General features: G+C 44.5%; 1 protein-coding gene across 2 annotated transcripts in view; it reads left to right on the forward strand.

The window, feature by feature from the left end:
- KLF12 (KLF transcription factor 12) overlaps positions 1–21,432 on the forward strand; it is a 1,402,590-nt gene that overhangs the window by 1,289,346 nt on the left and 91,812 nt on the right. For both annotated transcript variants that reach the window (XM_069639836.1, XM_069639835.1), the window contains exon 8: positions 2,567–2,724. In XM_069639836.1, the coding sequence (XP_069495937.1) occupies positions 2,567–2,724 (158 nt within the window). The remainder of the gene's footprint in view (positions 1–2,566; positions 2,725–21,432) is intronic.

The raw sequence follows: 21,432 nt of genomic DNA on the forward strand, positions 1-21,432 counted from the left end.
TCCCCTGTTCAGCCAGTTACTAGTAACAATTATAATAACAATTAACCTTTCAAACCATACCAAAAACATGTTTATGAACAGCCGTGGATAGCACATCTGAACATTCACTTGTCTCACAAAGAGTTGATTGTGCACAAGGATGTGGTCCGACCATAAATAGTTCAGATATATTTGAAAAGGTAGATGTTCCATAATGTTTGGAAGTGATCACCTGTTGCCAGTATGTGTACATGACTAGGGTTCGTGGATTTGCACTGCAGTTATGATCGAAGGCCAGAGGCTGCCAGCTTCAATTATTCGTTTTCTGTGCACTCATTTATTTTTAATTTATTTATTTTACATTTGTATAGCGCACAAACAGCCCATGGGCATCGTAATCTACACATTGTTTTCATCCCCCATTTCAGCCTGACACACTGATGCTGCTAACCTATGTGCTTTCCGAAGTAAACACTTCTACACTTGCAATGAAGCCTTTTAATCAATTTGTGGACCAAAATGACAACCCTGGAAAACACTTTAAACCTCACGATACGATGCCTTTTACATTGCTATAATGTGCTATGACAATTTATTAATGGAATGATACCTACCAGTGATGTACAATTCGAAATATTCAGCCAATTGTTCTATTTTCTTTTCTTTTCCATGAGGCGTGATGTTATAGATCTGTAATATCCATGATTGCTGTTAGAAGCTGATGGATACAGATGATGTTAGCATAGTTGCTTTATTTGTGATTTGCTCCAATGTATGTGTCTTCCTAATGTTATTCTTCAACAAAAGTTGAATGAAAAACAAAACGAAAATGTTACTTGTTTGGCTAAGCATTGTTTGAGATCAAACCTCCAGGGTTGAGTCTCAGTATTACTATACCTCTGACATCTTGATTTAAAAATACCTGCACACACGTGCATGTAGAGCGACTATTAATATACAGGTAGGCTGTATTGTCAGGCATGTGCTGTCATCATGACCCGAGTGTTGCTGTGCCATTCTAAATCCTGCACACAGCACAGGGAAAGGGGGCTGCAGTCATGCCTAGAAACACTTGTGTACAGGTGCGTTATAAATGCCATATCATATCAATATTCACTGCAGCCAGCAAGAGGGGTGGGGGCATTATTAAAATTAACGTATCCATAACACTAGTGGTAGCACTGTATGGAACAAAGTAGTGGAACTGTGGTCTTGGCAGGGGAGAGGGCAGGCGGAAGCATAGTGCAACATGTGACAAGTTGTTGCGGCCGGGGCATTCCACTAGTCTAAGTGACTAGTAACTAAAGCTCCTATTACAACGTTACACTTGCACAGGGACATGAATGGGCAAATCCGCTATATAGATGGTGAATATGGTTGTAAAAAGTAGAGGAATGGCAAAAAGATCAAAATAAAAGTAGTCGAACACCGCTCCCACCATCCCCGCTCACTTCGATTACTGCACAACACTAAATTCAACAGTGACTTATTCATGGCCGATAAATCTCCGTAACCACAAAGTCGGTGTTCACTATCCAAATGGTCTGAATGAAATAACACCATTTCCAATTCCCGGCACTGTGATATTAGTTCAAGTGTCTGCAACATGTGGCTCTCCCAATGTTTTGGACTACGACTCCTATGATAGCGCACCATTGACTATGGGGGCTAGCATGATGGGAGGTGCAGTCCAAAACAGCTGGAGAGCCAAAGGTTGCAGATCCCTGTGTCAGTTGATGGATAAGAATAAAATGTAACATGTATGATCCCTGCATCACACAATTATGCAAAGCTCTCTTTCATGTGTAATTGGTGTATTTCATATTTGTACATTTGAGGGTTTTGTGTCAGCCTAGGATGCCAGCGTAAGGCTGCTTGTCAGTGCTAGAGGTCAGTGTGTTTGATCTGCCTGGTGGAAGAGTCCATCACAGAGACTATTGCCAGTGAATGGCGAGTGCATACATGGTCGCTCACATAAATCATCATGGGTGCAATGGCGTGTTGCAAAAGTAGCGTTGCCCCTAAGGAAATCTTTTTGTGAAGGGCATGGAACTCCGATGTGTGCAGTTTCTTCCACGCTCACATTGTTAATGTTCTGCTGCCAACGGCTGTGTGGTATTTTGTTCAAAAGTATTTTAGCCTAAATAAAAGGAGATGTTGTATTGTTTTGCATGGTTACTTCTTGTGTGGCCTTCCACTTGTTTTGGACTTCAATGCCCACTAGCTTTAGCAGACATTGGAAGAGGATAATGCTTCTGGGAGATGAAGTCCAGAATATCTCGGGAGGGGAAAGGGAAGAGGGGGAGGGCACAAATGGAGAAACCATGCAGGCCTCAATAGCTTGCTTGTTTCACAATGCTGCTTTTCTATATTAAAAAATGTGTAACGTGTGCAGAGGAAGTTAGACGATTGACGCAGAGTTTATGTAATTAGACAAGGGAGGATAGCTCAGGGGCAACGTGCTCGCCTTACATACATAAGCGCGTAATAAATAACCTATCATATCAATATGTATCCCTAAGAGTTGTTTGGTACCAGTCATCACTTCTTAGGACTACTAATATTTGATTCTGTTATATTTTTCCAGTTCAATTTCACCATTCAGTATTGAGAGCACAAGACGTCAGCGGAGATCCGAGTCGCCGGACTCAAGGAAGCGGCGCATCCACAGATGCGACTTTGAAGGCTGCAACAAAGTATACACAAAAAGTTCTCATCTGAAGGCTCACCGGCGGACTCACACAGGTAGTGAATGGCTTTTCTTTAGACAGGGAGAATGTTTTTTCCACTGTTGATCGGAGCTGTAAGAAGAGGCCCTTTGCTTCTGCGCACCCTTCAGCAATTGTTGTTCACCACTAACCATTAACTTAACGTTGTGTGCTCGAGAATCTGGTTATTTTAGAATGTGATAGTTTTTCTTCCTGTATGTATGTATGTATGATGTTCCCAGATTTCTAAAATGTCACGTGACTTACACAATTGGAAGGAATATGCCTCTACAAGAGTATGAGATGGCAAAGGATAAAACTGGAAAGGAATGACAACACCTGAATTCATTTGAGTGAGGACCTACTCTCCTTCTCCTTATTGGTGGGTTTTCTTGACAGAGGAGAAGTAGTCAAATACCGAATAAACCTCATTGTAGGACATGCATACTGAGCCGGTGAAACCCTGCGTGCCGCAGCATGGTCTTCTTTACAGGATTCTCCCACATGTTAAGAGCATGATTTAGCGTGTTTTGTTTTGCAAGATCTTGATTTTCCAAGATTTGATATCTCGTTGCTTGTGGTCAATCATGGAAATTGAGAGTTTAACATCAAAGTATCTCAATGCAGCCACATGACATCAGATTTTGTTCCCCCTATTTTGACCACATGATACAATTATTTCACATCTTCTTTTGGCACTCATATTCCATCATTTCTTGGGGTCACCTAGATTTTGGTGAGCACATTACTATGCTGGTGGCTTTGCGAGAGAGAGGGATAAAAAAGAAAGACCGAAGCGGAGCTCAGCCGTGCTTCGGCAGTTAAGAGACATGTTACCAAAATGCAATTGTTAGTCAATGATTGTTCCTCAAAGGAGGTAACAAGAGCAGAGTCGCATGCAGGAGTTCCAGATGAGTAAAAGGGGAATTATAAAGGCGCTCTCTTTTTCAATACAACTTCCGACTATTAGCGAAGAGTCACACATCGATGCTCCATCCGTAGGATTCTCATATGCAGCCCGGACTCTCGCCTGAAACTGTCCCATGCATTGAGAAGACATGTAACACTTGATGCGTCACTCTCAGAGTACCGGCCCTGGCAGGCAGGATTTTCACAGAAGTACTGTCACCGTTAACAATGGTGCTGCTGCTTCCGTGTCCCCATTCCCATGGAGTCTGATGGGATTCCAGGGGAATGGGGACTTACAGTTCCCGCTGCCTGACATCTCGGGATATCAGGCGGCGGAAACGGTGTTACGAGGTCGGCGACAACTGCTACCGCCGACCTCGTAATGAGGCACTATGTCATTTTATACGAGTAGAACAATGACAGAAAAAGAAGCAAGCGAACATTCAAAACATTTGGATTTTCATTGGTAGCTAATGACTTCTTTTTTTAAGCCCGGCTAAAATATTGAAGTCCCATCTCTCCAACCAGTGACATTGAATACATGCAGCAAGCATCAAGTTTTGCCCTGCTACCCCATCTACCCTGACAGATGGAATGCTGGACCCTGCTACCTGCATAGTTGGCAACCTGCTACAGTCATTTGCATTGTGGGACTTGTAGTTCTGCTTTTCCGGTTATAAAACGTGACCTGTAAATCCCAGAATGCAAAGGATTGGATAAACACCTACAGATTGGAATGGATCATGTTGGTAGCTATGCACATGTAGCAGGACCTACAGGTCAATCCGTCAGTCAGCTTCCACTGAAATTGACAACGTTTTAGATAGTAGCATGTGAGGTGCTTTGTGGGTAACATTGATTATAGCAGTAGCACTGCTGAGCCATTACTTTCATGGCATTTGTTGCCACCGTGAGCATCAGGAGAGGCACGGGCATGTTGGTCGCCCTATGATGAGTCTAGAATCTTGGCACCTTGGATACCAATGCACTACTTTCGTTTGGATAGTCGGATTTAAAGGCATCGAGATGTGATGGCCTTGATCATGACACAGTCATTCCACAAGTTCCAATGTGATTTTAAAGCCTGATGGTTTATGTCTACATTGAACTGCATGCTTCGGGGGCCACACATGTCTAGCTAGCAGTGACTGTGCCTCTTTGACAATGGCAGAAGGGTGACTGCCAGGGTTAGGGAGGAGGTTGCGCGGGATGGCAGCTGCTACACACGGTGACTCCCCCAGATCACATCAATGCACCAAGAGAAAGACAACATCCAAAAAGCAAGCATAATGTGCCCTGATTTAATGACATTGGAATATGGATCATTTAAGCAAGATCTAAATTTGCCAGACAGTACTCCATGGAATTATAAGGCACATGAGCAGCATGCCTGCGCAGAAACACCAATTTTAAGGAAAACGAGTGAGGGTGTTAGTGAAGAAGTCAAGAAGGCATAGTTCAAATTGACCAGAGTCGACTTCAGAGTCATATGGGGAACAGGGCTGCAACATCCTATGAGATATGAGAATGACCTCATTCGCATGAAAGCGTAATTTTAGTCCAGCTTCTGGGATATAGCTACATTATTACGTCTACTTGGCAAGACCAACATGGTAGAAGTACTGGGAAAAAACAAGTGAAGGCCCCCAAACTTAAAATGAACCAGAGAAAAAAGACTATCATGGACATAAAAAACAGATGTGGAGCTCAGCTGTGCTACGGCAGTTAAGAGACCCGTTACCAAAATGCAAGATGTACTCATTATGATTAGACTTCAAAGGAAGTAACGAGAGCACAGTAGCATCCCGGAGTTTCCAGAGAACCAAAAAGAGGACTATGACGCAGCTTTCATTTCCAGTACACATTAGGAATCTTAACAAAGCTGAAGCAACTGAAAGTCCAGTGAATGCAAATGGGAAAGTATAGCTTATGGAAAGGCGAGAGTGGAGCACACGAAGGCCCGCAGTTTATGGCACTGGGAAGGTGCCATCCATTCTAATTCCCAGTAATGACAACCACACTGCATGGCTCTTCCTTCAGGTGACGCTGTATACCCACGCTGCATGTCTCTTCCTTCAGATGGCGCTGGACACCCGCACTGCATGACTCTTCCTTTAGATGACGCTGTACACCCACACTGCATGACTCTTCCTTCAGATGATGCTGGACACCCACACTGCATGACTCTTCCTTCAGGTGATGCTGTATACCCATGCTGCATGTCTCTTCCTTCCGATGGCGCTGGACACCCGCACTGCATGACTTTTCCTTCAGATGATGCTGGACACCCACACTGCATGACTCTTCCTTCAGGTGATGCTGTATACCCATGCTGCATGTCTCTTCCTTCAGATGGCGCTGGACACCCGCACTGCATGACTCGATGATGCTGTCCACCCACACTGCATGACTCTTCCTTCATGTGCCACTGGATACCTACACTGCAGGTTTCTTCCTTCAGGTGGCACTGGATACCCACACTGCATGACCATTCCTTCAGATGTCACTGGGGTGAGCTGTGTTCATGCTGTCCTACTGCCCTTCCCTATGCTGCTGATCTCCATTCATCCAGTTCCTAAGCAGTCGGCCTCAAGGATATGGAGGTTATTTTGTTTGTTGAAGCCTTCCTCTTCGTCAGTTTCTACGTCAGAAGGAGTCACCATTTTGGGGTCTAGCAACTGAATAGCACTAGAAGAGAGTGTGCACAGGGAGTCGAGGGCGCGGGTGTTGTCGCCAGGAGGATCTCCATTGCTCCAGTTGCTGTTGCTCTCTTTTGACCCCGCCGCCTTCCGCACACCAGAGCACTTAAAACCTACTGACATCCTCGCAAGGGTGAAGCCCGCGGCGAGTCAAGGGCGCGGGTGTTGGCTCCAGGAGAATCTCCATTGCTGTAGTTGCTCCCTTTTGGCCTGGCCCATATTCTGCACAACAGAGCACTTAAAGCCTACGACTTCCCTGCGAGGGTGTAACCCGCGGGGAGTCAAGGACGCAGGCGTTGGTGCCCGCTTGGGTGTTTGGGGGTGTGACCGGCTGTTAATTGGCCTTTGGTTCACTTCCTCGATGTGAAACAATCTCAATTCAATGGAAGGAACTTTTTATCTGTAGCTTGGATTCAAACTGTTCATAAGTGAGTTATAATTGCATGAAACCTGAGGCTGGGGGCAGTATAATGATGCCAACGTGCACTGGTGTGCTGGTGATTCTTTCCTCTTAATGGATGTCTAGGGTTGGTCTACTCATCTATTTAATTGGAAAGGCTGTTCATTGTGGTTGCACATTTGTAAAATCAAATGAACGCATCTTAGTGGATAATACCAAGAGCTAAGGAGATTACTTAGTGGGGCCAGTGGAACGGGCGATTGGGGTGGGCTCGGACTAAGCGTGCCCCCTAAGCTTTCGGGTGTTCCCACCAATTCATCTCAGCATATCCATGAGCCTGGGAGCGGCGAGGAATATTGAGAGGCTACAATACCGTCTGAACTGCCTTTTCTTTACCCGTGGATTGCTTGGTATTAGTTTGACAGCCTCGGCTTTCTTTTGGACACTGTTCAGCCCGTTTTCACGGCCTCGGGAGCTAAAAAGTACTGGTTGAATTTCACATTCTAGGAGTTTAAAAGCGAGGGCGTTCACTTTTGAATTATTTTTTTTTCTTTTTGGGAAAAGAAAAAGAAAATGCCATAGTTTAAAAAATAAATGCCATAGTTTAAAAAATGTATCCAGCAATTGCAAAACGTGTATTTTTAGTGTTTTCATTGTTTTTAGCTTTTGTGGTAATGATGTGATTTTATACGTGTCTCTGTTGGGCTTCTTAAATACACTGGAGGAACTGGTCAAATTGGTAATAAAAGAGCGACATTTATGAGTGAATTATTCCGCCATTCCAAAAGTATATATGTCTGTCACAAGATGACCAATAGAAAGGAAAGCTGCCCAGTCTATTTCACCAAAGGGAGGGAGCAAAAGGTTTTTTAAGCTGTTCGAACCCATTAGAGAAGCCAACACTCTTATAACTAACATCAAAAATGTATTGCATGATATTGAAGGAACAAATTCTAATACTAAAGCAGCATCAAATTGCGTGTCTGTCATTGAGGACATTGAAATTCTCCCATAGAGAGGATCTCCGGTCTTAAAAGCAATAATGGCTCCTAATCTATATAGGCCCCAAGAGAATCAAAAAGTCCCAATGGACAATTATGAGGTACGCACATTTGATGGTCAGGGCGGGGGGGCATAACTTGGTCCTACCCACTACAACTAGGAGAGTCTAAGGGGCACAGATTGTCTTACATTATAACTCTTCAGACCAAACATTGGTAGATTATTCTGTCAAAGAACCCAATGACCAAGACAGCCAAAGACCTAATTTGTATCAGTTGCTGGGACAAGACCAGGAGGGAACGAGTGAGATTTTGGGCAGGGAATTACAGTCCACCGCTGCAGAGTATGATGGCAGACACAAATCATGGTTGCGACTTCCAATAGGTATCAGGTCTTTGGGGACAAGCAATTACTAGGTGAATGTATTTTCCACCAAAATGATCTATGTAAATCTGCACAGACACCCCCGAGCAAAGGAAGGGTAGTTCAAGAACAAGTACATCATAAGGGAGTCAGCAAGGGTACCCAGACTGACACTATCGCTGAGCCCAGTGAAGATCAGATGGGATTAGGTAGAGAGTCTCTGGGGGCATTCTGCAGAGATCTTCAAATCCTGACAACCACGTGTGGGTTTTTGGAAAAGGCAGTCAAGTAAAGCCTTCAGTTCCTTGGGACTGAATTAGCGGGTATCAAGGATAGATTGTCGGTAATGAATCACGCAATTGCCACCGCAAAGTACCAAATAGAAGACCTGAGGCCCAGAATAAAGCAAAGGGTGACTTAGCCCCTGCAATGTCAAATCGCCACCCACTGACCCCAGTACGTAATCATGTGTCTAACCTAACGAATGTCAGGGATATAAGAGAGCAAACAAGCTCAATTTTTCCAGCTAATAAAGACTGGAAGGCATATAATTTAAATATACCAAATACTTATCCACACATGATAAGCTCCCCTAACTCCATTCCCCTTGGTCATAGAACAGTGGGCAGTAGAAGGCCCGTGAATGACTCCTATATGCACAATTGTAACCAGCCAAGTGATCATCGCTACTCAGGGGCATGTCTGAATAACTGCTTTCCAAGGCTACACAATCTATTAAGAACACAAAGTGGCTACTACGAAAACCAAGAGTCCCTAATCAACAAATGTATCCATTATTCTAGGCATAGAAGAGGGTGTACATCTATCATCAGGAGTGACATAACAAAATGAGTGGGACATAGAACGTCTAATAGTAGTGATGACATGATTGTTGTCTTTTTTAAAAAATGATCATTTGATGGAGAATTATTATCCATTGAGCTTCGGTGTGCCCCCTGACCTACAGGCATAGAATAACAATCAGACCCACAACTAATAACAAAATATTAGACACCATAAACATGGAACACAGATCCCTTAGAATTGGAGTTGCACCCATGGAAACTAACATCATTATATCACAGATGGGTGAAGACCAGGCAGGTATCTGCTTGGATGAAATGGATTGACAATCCCATGTCCCCGTTGTGGAGCCGAAGCCCACTGGGAGAGCCATTAGATTAATTTCCTGGATCATCACTGGCTTAAGAAAACACCTTGTACACCCTGAGTGGTGCAGCTTCATTTGGGGATATGATGTTGTGTGTTTTCAAGAAACATGGGCACTAGACCACATTGGCTTTCAAGGGTATGAGGTGATTCAAGTACCTGCAGTCGAAGGCCAGAAAGGAAGTCCTTCAGGGGGTCTGGCAATATGAATTAGCATGGGGCTTCATTGGCAAATATTGAACATCAAAACGCGATCCCCAGATGTATTACACTTGGCACTTGATCCACCTGGCGCCCCCAACCAGTTTTCTTGCTTAATGTTTATAACCGAGTGACAAATAAACAAGAAACTGGTATAACTTGTTAAGACACTTGTAGAGAACAAGGAAGTTCACCAAGACCTGGGTTACCCAATTCTTCTTCTTGATGATCTTAATTTGCAAATTGAACCTCTCCCTGATATGGAGGTGGTCTGGGATGACCAGGATGAGGTATGGCATATTCCCCCGCTAAACTCTATTACACCAAAGAGGGTGCACCTACAGGCACTTGATTGTGCTAGTTTGATTTTTGATATGGACTGAAGGGCTTGCAATGGGCGATTCATTAAAGATCAACCCATAAAACCCACCTTGCAAGGGAACAATTGTACCTCGCATATTGATTGAATTCTCGTATCAACTAAGATATGGAACTATGCGCAGGATTTTGAGGTATTGGGAGAACTGGACAGTGACCATAGACCATTGGCCTTAAGATTAATGTCTAACGATATGCAGGAGAGAGATCAACATTGCAATCCTAGCATTCCATTCCAGATCCAAGGGCAATCAAACCAAATAATGAAATGGGCTGATCTCAATATGTTGTCCCTGAGGCCTAGTATTTACCATCTAATCTTGCCTGACTTGGAGCGATTTTTGACCATGGAACTTTCTGATGTAGAGGTCCTCTCTGTATATGATAATCTCATTTTGGGCATGCAACCTTTCATTACCAAATATAGCAAATGTGTCAAGAAACATGTCATTAGATCCAGTAATTGTTACGATCAAGAACGTAAGACAGCAAAACTTGACATGTTAAATTGCTTGAAGGGAGGTCTGATTGTTGACAAGGTTAAGTTGTGGCGTCTGAGAGCCCAACACAGACTCCTGATCAAGCTTAAAAAAGAATATCCTAGTACAGCTAGAATGGGTACGATTGCGTGAAGCCTCCAGATCTGGGGACACCAGTACATTTTGGAAAATTGTCAGTGGGAACATGGAGTTAGTAATGATTTGGGTGTTAGCATCAGCCCGTGTAATTGGAAGAATCACTGCCAGAGCCTCTATTGTGTGGTAGAGCTTGTGGATGCCCGGGTGAACCCATTAATGTAGGTAGACCGTGGGAACCTGATTGGTGGCAATAACATGGGCACTGCTCAAATTGAGCTATTGGAAGTATCAAACACCATCCTATGCCAACGAGGGTGGAAAAGCTCCAGGCCGGATCTTATTCCTGCCGACCTCATTAAAGATGAACTGGTTGTATGGGTTCCGGTTTTATGGAAGCTGCTCAATGTAATCCTCAGAACCAACAAGGTGCCCCCTCTTGGCAAAATGCCACCAATATTCCCATCTATAAAAAAGGAGGGTGAGAGTATGTAGGGACCTACAGACCAATATCCTTGTTGGACAGTGTGGGGAAAGTCTTTACCAGAGTTATCTATGAACATCTCCAGACCAGGGCAGTACATGAAGGCATAATTGACCATCTAAAAGCAGGATTTCAGACAGAAATAAGTACTATGGACCAAGTATTCTGGTTATACCTAATTATACAAAAATATACAGACTTGAGAAACATGAAACTCCATGCTGTGCTCATCGATCTCAAGACTCCTTTTGATGGCATATCACTGGGTCAACTGTGGTCCATATTGGCCAGAGGGGGGGTACCAGGCAAACTTCTTCAAATTATCGAGCAACTATATTTAAACAATAAAGCCTCTGTGCGATGGGGTTTGGAAGGCGAGTTGACAAACTCTTTCATGGTGACCAGTGGGGTGAGGCAGGGTTGCGTCCTCACCCGTCTGTTGTTTCTAATTTATATAGATGAAGTCACACGCCATGTTTGAACGAAATGCCTGGACCAACCAAAGCTAGGGCTTGAATACATCCCAATGTTGCTTTTTTGCACATGATTCTGTTCTCTTATCAACATTGTCAAGGAGCCTGGAGATTACCCTCGAAGCATTTGTGAAAAAATGCACAGAGTTCGAATTTGAGATGAATGCCGGGAAAACAAAATCTTGTACATCTCCAAAATTAAGATGTACATTAATGGAATCATTTTAGAACAGGTTAGAAGGTATGATTATTTGGGTGTAAGACTCAATGAGCAGGGCCTTTGGACATCCCAGCTGACCAAATCTACCTCTACACTAGAAAAATATGGAGGGACAATTTGGAGGTTTTTTCTTGGGGATGGCCGGGGTGTCGTTACGCCAGCCTCACTATGTATGCAGCACAGGCAAAATCTGCAGTGCACTATGGCGCAAGAGACCTGGGGGCACAAAGATAGCAGCAAACTGGGGTTGGCTGAAAGAGTCTTCCTTAAACGTCTGCTTGCCATGCCTTCTGCGTGCCCGGGTTCTCCACTCTATTAAGAGCTGTGACTTAGATCAAGGTTGGAATTCCTCATTCAAGACACCCGGACCCAGACCGATTTTGGAGGCAGCCATGGCGCTAATAGCACCATGGCTACCTCCAAACTCGTAATGAGGCCCTTGGTCTCCCTAACACTGCTTATTCTTTATTTTAACTGTCACGCTTTGTAGTACTTCTTGGCTGTAAATTCTGTTTTAACCTATATTGTTAAATGTTCTGATGAATTTTTATGTGTTTCTGGCAAATGACGAAAAGTTGAATAAAAGCCAAATGATGATGAGTGTGCATTTCTAAATCCCCCTCCAGTTTTACCTGTAAAGCTGTTAGAGATATGTTCCCCTGCTCAATGCTGCATCTATGTAGCATTGATCTCTTGCTCACAAAATTGAACACTACTATTTTACAACAAATGCACAGACAAAATTAATTTGCAGAACTGTCATTTATTTCAAAAGCCTTTCTGCATGTGATCAGAATTAGCCATTTCAGCCAGGACGCACACTGCACAGCACCACCCAGTAGCCATCACTAAAAGTTCACCACCAGGTTCTGAGCTAGTGGAGCAATGCATTGTGCGTATGCAAATTAGCTCAAATGTCAAGCCTTGGTTCGAAGAAAATGTCTTTGTCTGCAGAACAGTGCTATTTTATGCATAACATTTTTCAACCCAAGACAGACAGCTCTCAAGGATTCGGACATCTACATCCCTGTTTCCCCCGTATTAGGGATCATCAGTTCAGTATAGTCTGAAACCCTGTGGTTGGAGCATTGAGGCATGTTGGGCAAGCCCCAACTAAGTTATGGTGGCTTTAAAAGGCTTGAAACCCTTCCACCTGAAATTTGAAAATCTTTCAACGGAAATGTGAAAGCCTTTCTGAATATCCGTCCCACATTAGGTAAGGGGTGGTAGAGTACCTTGAATGATGCGCAACTGTCCATTGGTGAGGGGCTTTGTTTGGCGGTAGGGATACGATCTCTCCAAGTTAGCGTTGCGCAAGGCGCTGTCCTTGGCCCTCTCTTTTTTCTCTCTACACCACCCACCAATGATTATTGCTAAATGTGTTTTCCCTTCCACCTTTATGCTGATGGCTCACACATTTGTGTCTCTATTTCTGACTTCTCTGATAATCTTCACTCCTCTCTATCGACTTTCCTTGCTAGAATCCAAAACTGGATGCACTCTTACTACCTTCACTTAAATGGCTCTAAGACACAAGCTCTCTTTGTCCCTTCCTACTCAATTTCCCTCCCCCTCCTCTTCCATCTGTCTCCTTCCCTGCTATCAAACTGCTCGCAAGCTTGGGCTCCATTGTGACTCATCTTTCACTTTCTGTTCTCCAATCTCCAACTTTTCCTGTATCTGCCATTTTCAACTGTTTAATGGTTTCTTTCACTGCAATTAACACTATTCCCTCTGCTGCTCGACTCTTTAGTGAGCTACCTATTATTGGCCTTCTTGCCCATCAGAGACCACCTCTTCATTCGATCTATAACTTTTCAGTTTGTTTGCTTTGTTGCCTTCCCAGGGACATCATTTAGGTGTTGCTAGGGGTCACATCTGCGACCCCTGAGGTCTCCTTTGCTACCCCTGTCGTCAACCTTACAAACCCTTGCTCCTGGGCTGTGGACAATGCCATGCACCTATTTGAGCTATTTGTCCTTCTGGAATTCCATACAATAATTGCTAGACTCATTAAAGGTTTATTTCAGGCACACTTCAGGTGGTGAGTCACTGATTTAGTCTGTTCTTAAACACCTCAAATTCACAATGCAGACAAAATCCTCCAAAAAGCATTTTAAGTAGAATATGAAATGAAATGAAATTATATTTTATTTATATTGTGCTCGTACACAAGTGTTTCAGAGCGCATCCAGCCAAAAAGGGAGGGGAACAAGGGAGAACAAAAAATAAAACAGCGATCTTACTAGGCCCAGTGACATCTAAGAAAGCGCAAATGCATGGAAAGGGAAAGGGGAGAAGTGCAAGGAAGGGGGGAGTGGAAAGTGCAGAGCAGGGGAGAGAAAACAGAACAAATATTAGATAAATAAATAAATAAATAAATAAATAAATAAATAAATAAATAAATAAATGCGATAAAACCATGCTAGTGCAGCCAGCAAGTGTCAGGTGAAAGTTGGTCAGATAAGGTATATCTGATCAGTGCAGAAGAAAAGTGGCAGAGGGACTGTATGGGTACAGATACAGAACCCTAGTGCAGAGGGTGGCCTGTAGGCGGTGCAGGAGGGTGGCAGGGTGAGCAGGTACCTGGGCCCGAGTGACAGAGGGTGGCCAGGTGCACGATGCCAAGAGAAGAAACAGATCAACAGGGGAGTAGGGGGCAAAGGCAGAGGCAAGGAGAAAGGTCTTGAGATGCTTCCAGAATAAGCATCCATTTCAGAATATGTATTTTGCTTTTCGCAAGTTGCCGTTGCATCATGTTTTTTTTCTGCCGATGCATATGGTGATCCATTCTTATATGAAATGTATATCACGTGGTTGTATACAAATTGATCGTATTACAATTGACTGATTCCCAATTGACCTTCTGTACAATTGACCGAATTTAAAAGGTCAATTAGGATATATATGCTGAGGGAACCCCCCCCCCCGCAATCCCCCACCCAATCCCCTTAAATTATTATAAACCCAAACCAACCCACTATATATATAATAACTAAATGGTCAATTATTCAGAAGCTCAATTAGGACCACTGAAATTTGGCCAATTGTGTCAAAATTTCAATTGTGATCAGTCAATTCGGGTAATACCAATCATGTTACAGTAATATTGTAACCATACTGTTCATAGTGTACTTAGAAACAATGCTATGTGATGCCACTTCCTGTTTTGTCAAGGAGCAAACGGTTGTGTTCCATCGCTTCCTGTCATGTCACTTCGGGATCAGAGGTCAAGGGACATGTGATGTCACATCTGCTACTCCTGGCATTTTGGTGAAATGACGTGACTGTGCCTTCCCCTCATTCTCTATCCTGGCTCACATGTGTATCCCATCTTCTGGTTCACTTGCTTTCTGTGTTTTTAAGTGTCGTTATGGCTTGGATCGACCTTTTCTTTCCTTTTCTTTACACTGCACCCACCTCCTGCGCTCCAAATTGCACTTCCTCCTCTCTGTTCCTAAGCTACTCTGTGCCAGGTCTTGATTGGTTATGTTTCACTGCTGGCTCCTGAACATTGGAACACAGGGGTGGACTGCCCTATAGGTAACTCTGGAGATTTCCCTGTAGGCCTCTTCACCCTGGGCCTCTTTTGTGTCGTATTTCCGCATTTTCTAATAGAGAAAGAGTTAGGATAGCTCAGAGGCGGATCTAACGGTCGCCAGGCAGACAAATGGGGACGGGGCCCCTCTGCCAGGCCACGCCCCTTCCACACAGCACAGGGCCCTTTCTGTTGCGACGTCACTCCAGTCCAGATGATAATGAGCACCTGGACCCAAGCCTGCCAGGCACTCACTGATCTTAACCTGCGTTTCATCTTCTTTTGAAGACACCATCCTGCAGCACCGTCCAGCCCACTTGCAGATGAGTGCTGCCATCTCCCTAGTGCAAATAAAAGCACTCTTCTTGGAAATAATTCTGGAGCAGGAGACCCTGCTGAAGTGGCAGGTCCCCTGTGCCCCTTTCATGCCAGCTCTGGATAGGAGTGCACATCCGCTTTCTCCCCCAGCCCAAGTTACACAGGAGGCCTGAATGCAGGTGTGGGGCACAGGCGAAGGTCACACGCTGCACAGTATCCGCAGAAGTGGCTAATCCAAATCTTGGCCTCAAACCGTAGCAGTTGTTGTTCACATGGTTGTGACATCACTTTGTGTAATTGTATACAAGTAGTAGCATCACAGAGACCCAAAGAAACTGCGAATGCGATATTGTAAGCACATTCCATACTGACACGTTAAAAATACACTAAGCCCCACACACAGCTCCTGATAACTATAATATGCTCGTCGTGTGTGGCTTTTTGTTGTAAATTGGCCTATGCGTGTACAGTGCAGTCCTCCTTTCGATTTCACCTCCCAACAATTTCACGGTGACAGTTGCATCTTTTTACTCTTGTTACAATTAAAATTTCTATTTAATTTAAACAAGTTAGATTGGTGTGAATATGTCACCAGTCAAGCGCTGGTCTCCGACATGGCTGCAGCCTGCACTTCAGGGCCGTCGTAGTCTTTCATCCTTCAGAGGTTGATAAACTGATACCATTGTGTAGGTCAAGGGAACCTGTTATTACAGTGTTATATATGAGAATCCATATTTGTTATTAGCTATGCGAAAAATAAATGTGTTTTTGTACTGTTCATAATACTTTCTATGCAACACTTCTTTCTCATTCCTTTCATGGTGCACAGCTGTTCTCGTCTCCCCTTTACAACTGCAGCAACATGTGCCCAGTGCCCAGCTCCGCGCTACTAATGACAATATGGCTCTCGCTGCAGTCCTGGCGGTCCTTGCAAAGGCTGACTCTCCTCTTGACCCCAAGACTAGCACCCTACTCTCCTCTAACAATGTTGCTGCCTTGTAAGACTCTCCAGCATCTGCTAAGATCCAGATGAACTCCGCTCATCCGTCTTTCCTCAATCCCTCCGCACCGCGCGCCCCACTCCGACCGCAGCACCTCCCCCCCTTGCCACCTGTGCTCCCCACACTTCCCAAATACTTCTATTTCGTTTATTTGTTTATTATTTTGTACCACTTGCTTTACCTCCACAGACTGACGCTATTGATGGCGTGCCCCGCTGCACCCTTCCCTCCCGCTCACTTGTCTCAAAACCCCCACTCTTCTGTATTGCCAGACTGCAAGGGGCCAGCATTTTATTTTCATTCATATACACTCTGAGGCTCATGACTTACATGGAGTGTAAACAATTAGCTGTATTTTCTCTTGGTCTAACCATGTTGGCTCCCTCTTCCGGGGTATTAATTAAAGAGGCCAGAAAAGGTTGACACATGCGGAGGCAGTTGACAGAGATAACAGAGACGTCAGTGGAAGTCAAACCCATATGTCTGTTGCACACCTTTTCAGACGGAAAAAAGGGTTGACCTTGGACATGGAATGAATTTCCCCAGAGATGTATGTATCTCACCTTCCGAACAGAGTGCCTGTTTTGGCAGGCCCAGCGCAGGTGGCTAGTTTGTTGGCAAGGGAGGAGTTGTTGCAGGTTGTATTTTTTTCGTCATGGCCATGGAGGACTTTGTGGACTTGGAAGAGGTTTGTACATCGTGCCATTTCCCTGTCAAGGCTTGTGTTATGTGCTCCGTCTGCTTCAGAATGCACATGGGACAGGCAGTGTGGTACGGTAGGTACTCTTTGCTCCTGGACAGAGTTTTGGCTGGAAAACCACTGTAGATGCTGCCATAACCGTCAGTGCGGGAGGGAAAGGATAGGACGGTATTCTACCATCACGTCGCAGAATATTTCAACAAAGCCCATTACATCGATTTTTTTTAACACATTTAGCTGCAATGTAGATTGGGGGGTTAGGTTAGGGTATTAAGTAAGGGTCTCCCCCGTATTTAGTTGCAGGGAAATGTGCTAAAGAAAAGTAATCATTCGATGAAACAAGCTTCAAGTAAATCTTCTCGGAGAAACCCCATGGATCCGGAAAGGAGAAATCACTGTGTGAGGTGTAGCATCACAGATGAGGGACAAGTTGATGGTGGAAGGTTTTCAAGATCTTGGCCTGCCACACGAATGAGAATTTGGCATTGATGAAGACTCACAGGTTGCAATCATTTACAAATCTGTACCTGCTTGATATTTAAAAAGGGTACTTGGTGAGCTGATTAGCTCCCAGCATCAAGACCACTGCCTTTGAGGCACTGACATAGTCGAACCTCCAAATTGTCAAATATCCCAATGTGGTCTGGATGCTGTGGCTGAGGAGGATTTTCACTTTGGTGGCCATATCACTCTGAAATGGATTGGTGACAGTGCAGGCCCTTGGGGCACACACCACTTGTCACTGACTAAGAGGATGTCAACTTTACCCAACGGCTGTATTTCGAGAGATCCGATTGATTCTGTATCGCAATATCCTTTCGATCCTTCAAGATGTCATGAGATATTGTTGAAGAAGGCTGTAGTCCCCTCGGTCACAATGCGCATATAAGATGAGGAGGTGCAGCTTGCACATCTGGCCTTGGTGCACATGTGGCCTGAGTGCGTGTGTGTCCTTGGTGCAAGGAAACGAGCACTCATTCCCTTCATAACTGTGGATCTGATGTACTGCAGAAGATATAAACAAGATTGAAAGACGTGGAGGAACCTGTTTGTTTTAGATGGTGCAAGAGTTCAGTAGGAACCGTTGTTTCCGAATCTCTGCAGATGCCATACATGGAAGAATCGAACTGCTGTTGGCCAGGGTTCCGGGGGCTGCATACGATTTTTCTTTTAAAGCAGTGTGATGGTGACATGTTGGATATTCTTGGATATCGCAACTCCAAACTTTGTGATAAGCAGTGTGACTAACACATTCTGATGCGATGTGATGTGCCAGAGATGTCAGACGATCAATAGTCATGGACTCTAACCATCCCTAAATGGGGAGGGGGGTGACCAGTGCAGGGAATGGGCCGGAACAATAAATGACTTGCTGGAGTCGTCCCCCATGACTCAACCAGGGGCCAGCACGTAACTCTCCCAGGTCCCGCATCTCAATGAGCAGACTGCTTTGAGAACACTCGGCACAGAGCGCTGCCTAGCCTTCTGAAGGCAGTCTGCTTGGAACATTGCACACACAAGTTACACGTTTTTGAACGAGCATTCATAAGACTCAGGCCCCTACTCCAAACTTGGCGCAGTGAAGGTGCTAAAGAGCACGATTCACTGCGCCAAATGAGGACGCCCAGCCTCCACTAGTATTCTCAAGTGGGCCTGGGCGTCCTCGTAGTGCACGACAGTGCACTGTCAGGATTGCGCCTGTTTTTTTTCATAACGGCGCAATCCTGAAATCTCTGCAGCATTTTTGTAAAATAACGACATATTTGTTATTTTACAAAAATGTATCAGAGAACACAGGTGTGTATGAACACGTTCCTATACACCAAAGCAAGCAGCTTCAACGTTAACGTGAAAACGTTGCACCAATTACTTTGGTGTATAGGATAGTGTTCACAAACACCCGTGCAGTGTATATAAACACTCTCATTCACACCAAAGCGAGCAGCTTCAATGTTGCAGGATGCAACGTTGAAGCGGCTTACTTTGGTGTATAGGAAAGTGTTCATATACACCGGTGCAGTGTATATGAACACTTTAATTTACACAAAAGTAAGCAACTTCAACGTTGCAGAATGCATAATGTTTCATATACACCAAACAAGGCTTCTTGTGGCACTGCTCCAGTATAACGGCACCAAAATGGTACCGTATATGTGCACTATTTTAGCACACATATTAAACTGGAGGAGTGCCACAAGAATACCCTTCAAAAAAGCCAGGTCACAAATGTGGCGGTTGCTAGGTTGGTTTCCAACCCATCCTAGCACCACATGAAAATGGCACGTTCCTAAGGACAAGTACCAATGCTTAACACCAAGATGAAAATAGGGCTCTCAGCATTTTTTTTTTTTTTTTTTTTTTGTAAAAATATCTTTATTAAGTGCTTAAAGATGATACAAGGGTAATAAATTCAATTCAATAAGAAGACTTTTGTGGCAATTACATTCCCCCCTCAAAGCAGAAGGGGTGGTTTCAATTTTACTTTGGGCATTTGGGTGGGTACATATATATTTTCTGTTCAGAGTCTGTGGTTTACAAAGTGTTCGTGTTTTGCCTGAGTAGGCTAAGAGTTCTCTTTTCCTTTATTTTATTTTTGGATGATTGCCTGGGCTGGGGGTTTTACTCAGGGCCCCCATCTTCCAGGCTGTCCTTGATTTCGTAGTCTCTTAGCAGGCCGTGGACCATCCTGCGGCAGGCTTCGGTTGTCAGCAGCTCATCATTGAGGACCAGGCGTTTCCTTGCGTAGAGGAGAATGTCCTTCAGGCAGCAGAGGATCCTCCAGCAGTTCTGGATTGCCTCTACTGTGTGGGTCTGTGCAAAGAGTCCATACAGCACAGACTGGTGTATAATGTCTTGGGGCGGGATGTGAGCACTCAACTCAGTGTTCAGGGCCCTGCGCAGTTTCCTTGCAAAGGGGCATGCCCAGAAGAGGTGGTACGCTGTTTCCTCTGCCGGGCACCCCCTTGGGCAGCTCCTGTGTGGGCAGAGGCCCCGTCTGTTCATGAATGCTCGCACAGATAGAAAATAGGGCTCTCAGCATTGCAGGCAGAAACTGCCAAATTGTCTCGCTGTTGTAGCTGGCTAAACTGGTATATATGTCCTACAATTAACAGACATCTGTTTAGTAGGGTGAACATTGTGATCAATCAAAACAGAAGAGTGCATTATTCACTTAAAAGGGCTTCTTACTGAATCACTCTAAGACATGTCCAACATTTAAAAGTGTGGACATTATGATGTTCCCATAATGCTCTTGCTTTTATGCAAATCGCTAGGATTGGGTTCTATGAAGAGATACCTTGTTGCGCAACCTGGTCAGGGGGCCACGCCCCTTGGCCCCACCCCCTCCTTTCCACAGCCCCGCCCCTCCAAAGAGGTGACAGTCTCCCAGTAAATGTTTTCCATTTGCAGCACTGGATATGACTGGTGGGTAAGTTGCTGACTTTGGATCCCGGACCCCTGGGTCCTACACCTGGCATTGTCACGTTACCTGAGATTAGTGTGAATCTGGGCAAAGCACCTCGATTCCCTGTGCCTAATGTATGCTTCGCGTAATGTAATGTACATATGAGAAGCGCCGTACAAGGCTTAGCCTATTTTTGCCGCAGTTCATTGTTCCTGGCATTCTGATTTCTGTTATCTGGTCTCCGGTGGAGCACACGCCTGACACTGTCCTATGTGCAGCAATTCATGTTTCTGATGCTCCTGCGACAAGACATGTGCTCCACAAAGCTGTGCAACGGTCGACAATAAAATGGATGCGAATTTGCACAGGCACTCTGTGCTCCTTCGCACTACTGGCTGAGCTATGCACTGCGTAAGACATTCCTGTAAAGCACACACACTGTTTTGTACGTTGATGCAACCACTCCGAGCTGTGTCCTGTAGCAGCACTGTCGCTGTTGAGAGATCTGCTCGTCATTCCTTCCTGGAATGTATCGTTTGCTGCCGACCCATCATGTAAATCTTGTTTAAAAAAATTATGTCAAAAATAGTTTCTTTTACAGTAAGTGGGAAGCTGGTTAACAGATATGCAAGTGACGTGTGCTAGGCTAGCGAATGTAAGCTGGAGGTGAGGTTTTTAATCTCTATGGTTTCCAGTCAGCGTGCAGCGTATGCACGTACCATGGTGTCTGTCACAACTGATGATGCAACTGATAATACTAGCAGAAGATGTGAACTAAAATGTATAAGCACATATAAAACATACCACTAGATGGCGCACAAAACCAATAAATAATTCTGTACTAGCGGAGACTACCTCTTGAAAATTCATGCTACATATCACAAGGGCTCCACAGAAAATAGATACGT

Source organism: Ambystoma mexicanum, chromosome 7q (assembly GCF_040938575.1).
Source record: "Ambystoma mexicanum isolate Mex_15411 chromosome 7q, UKY_AmexF1_1, whole genome shotgun sequence".
Taxonomy (NCBI): domain Eukaryota; kingdom Metazoa; phylum Chordata; class Amphibia; order Caudata; family Ambystomatidae; genus Ambystoma; species Ambystoma mexicanum.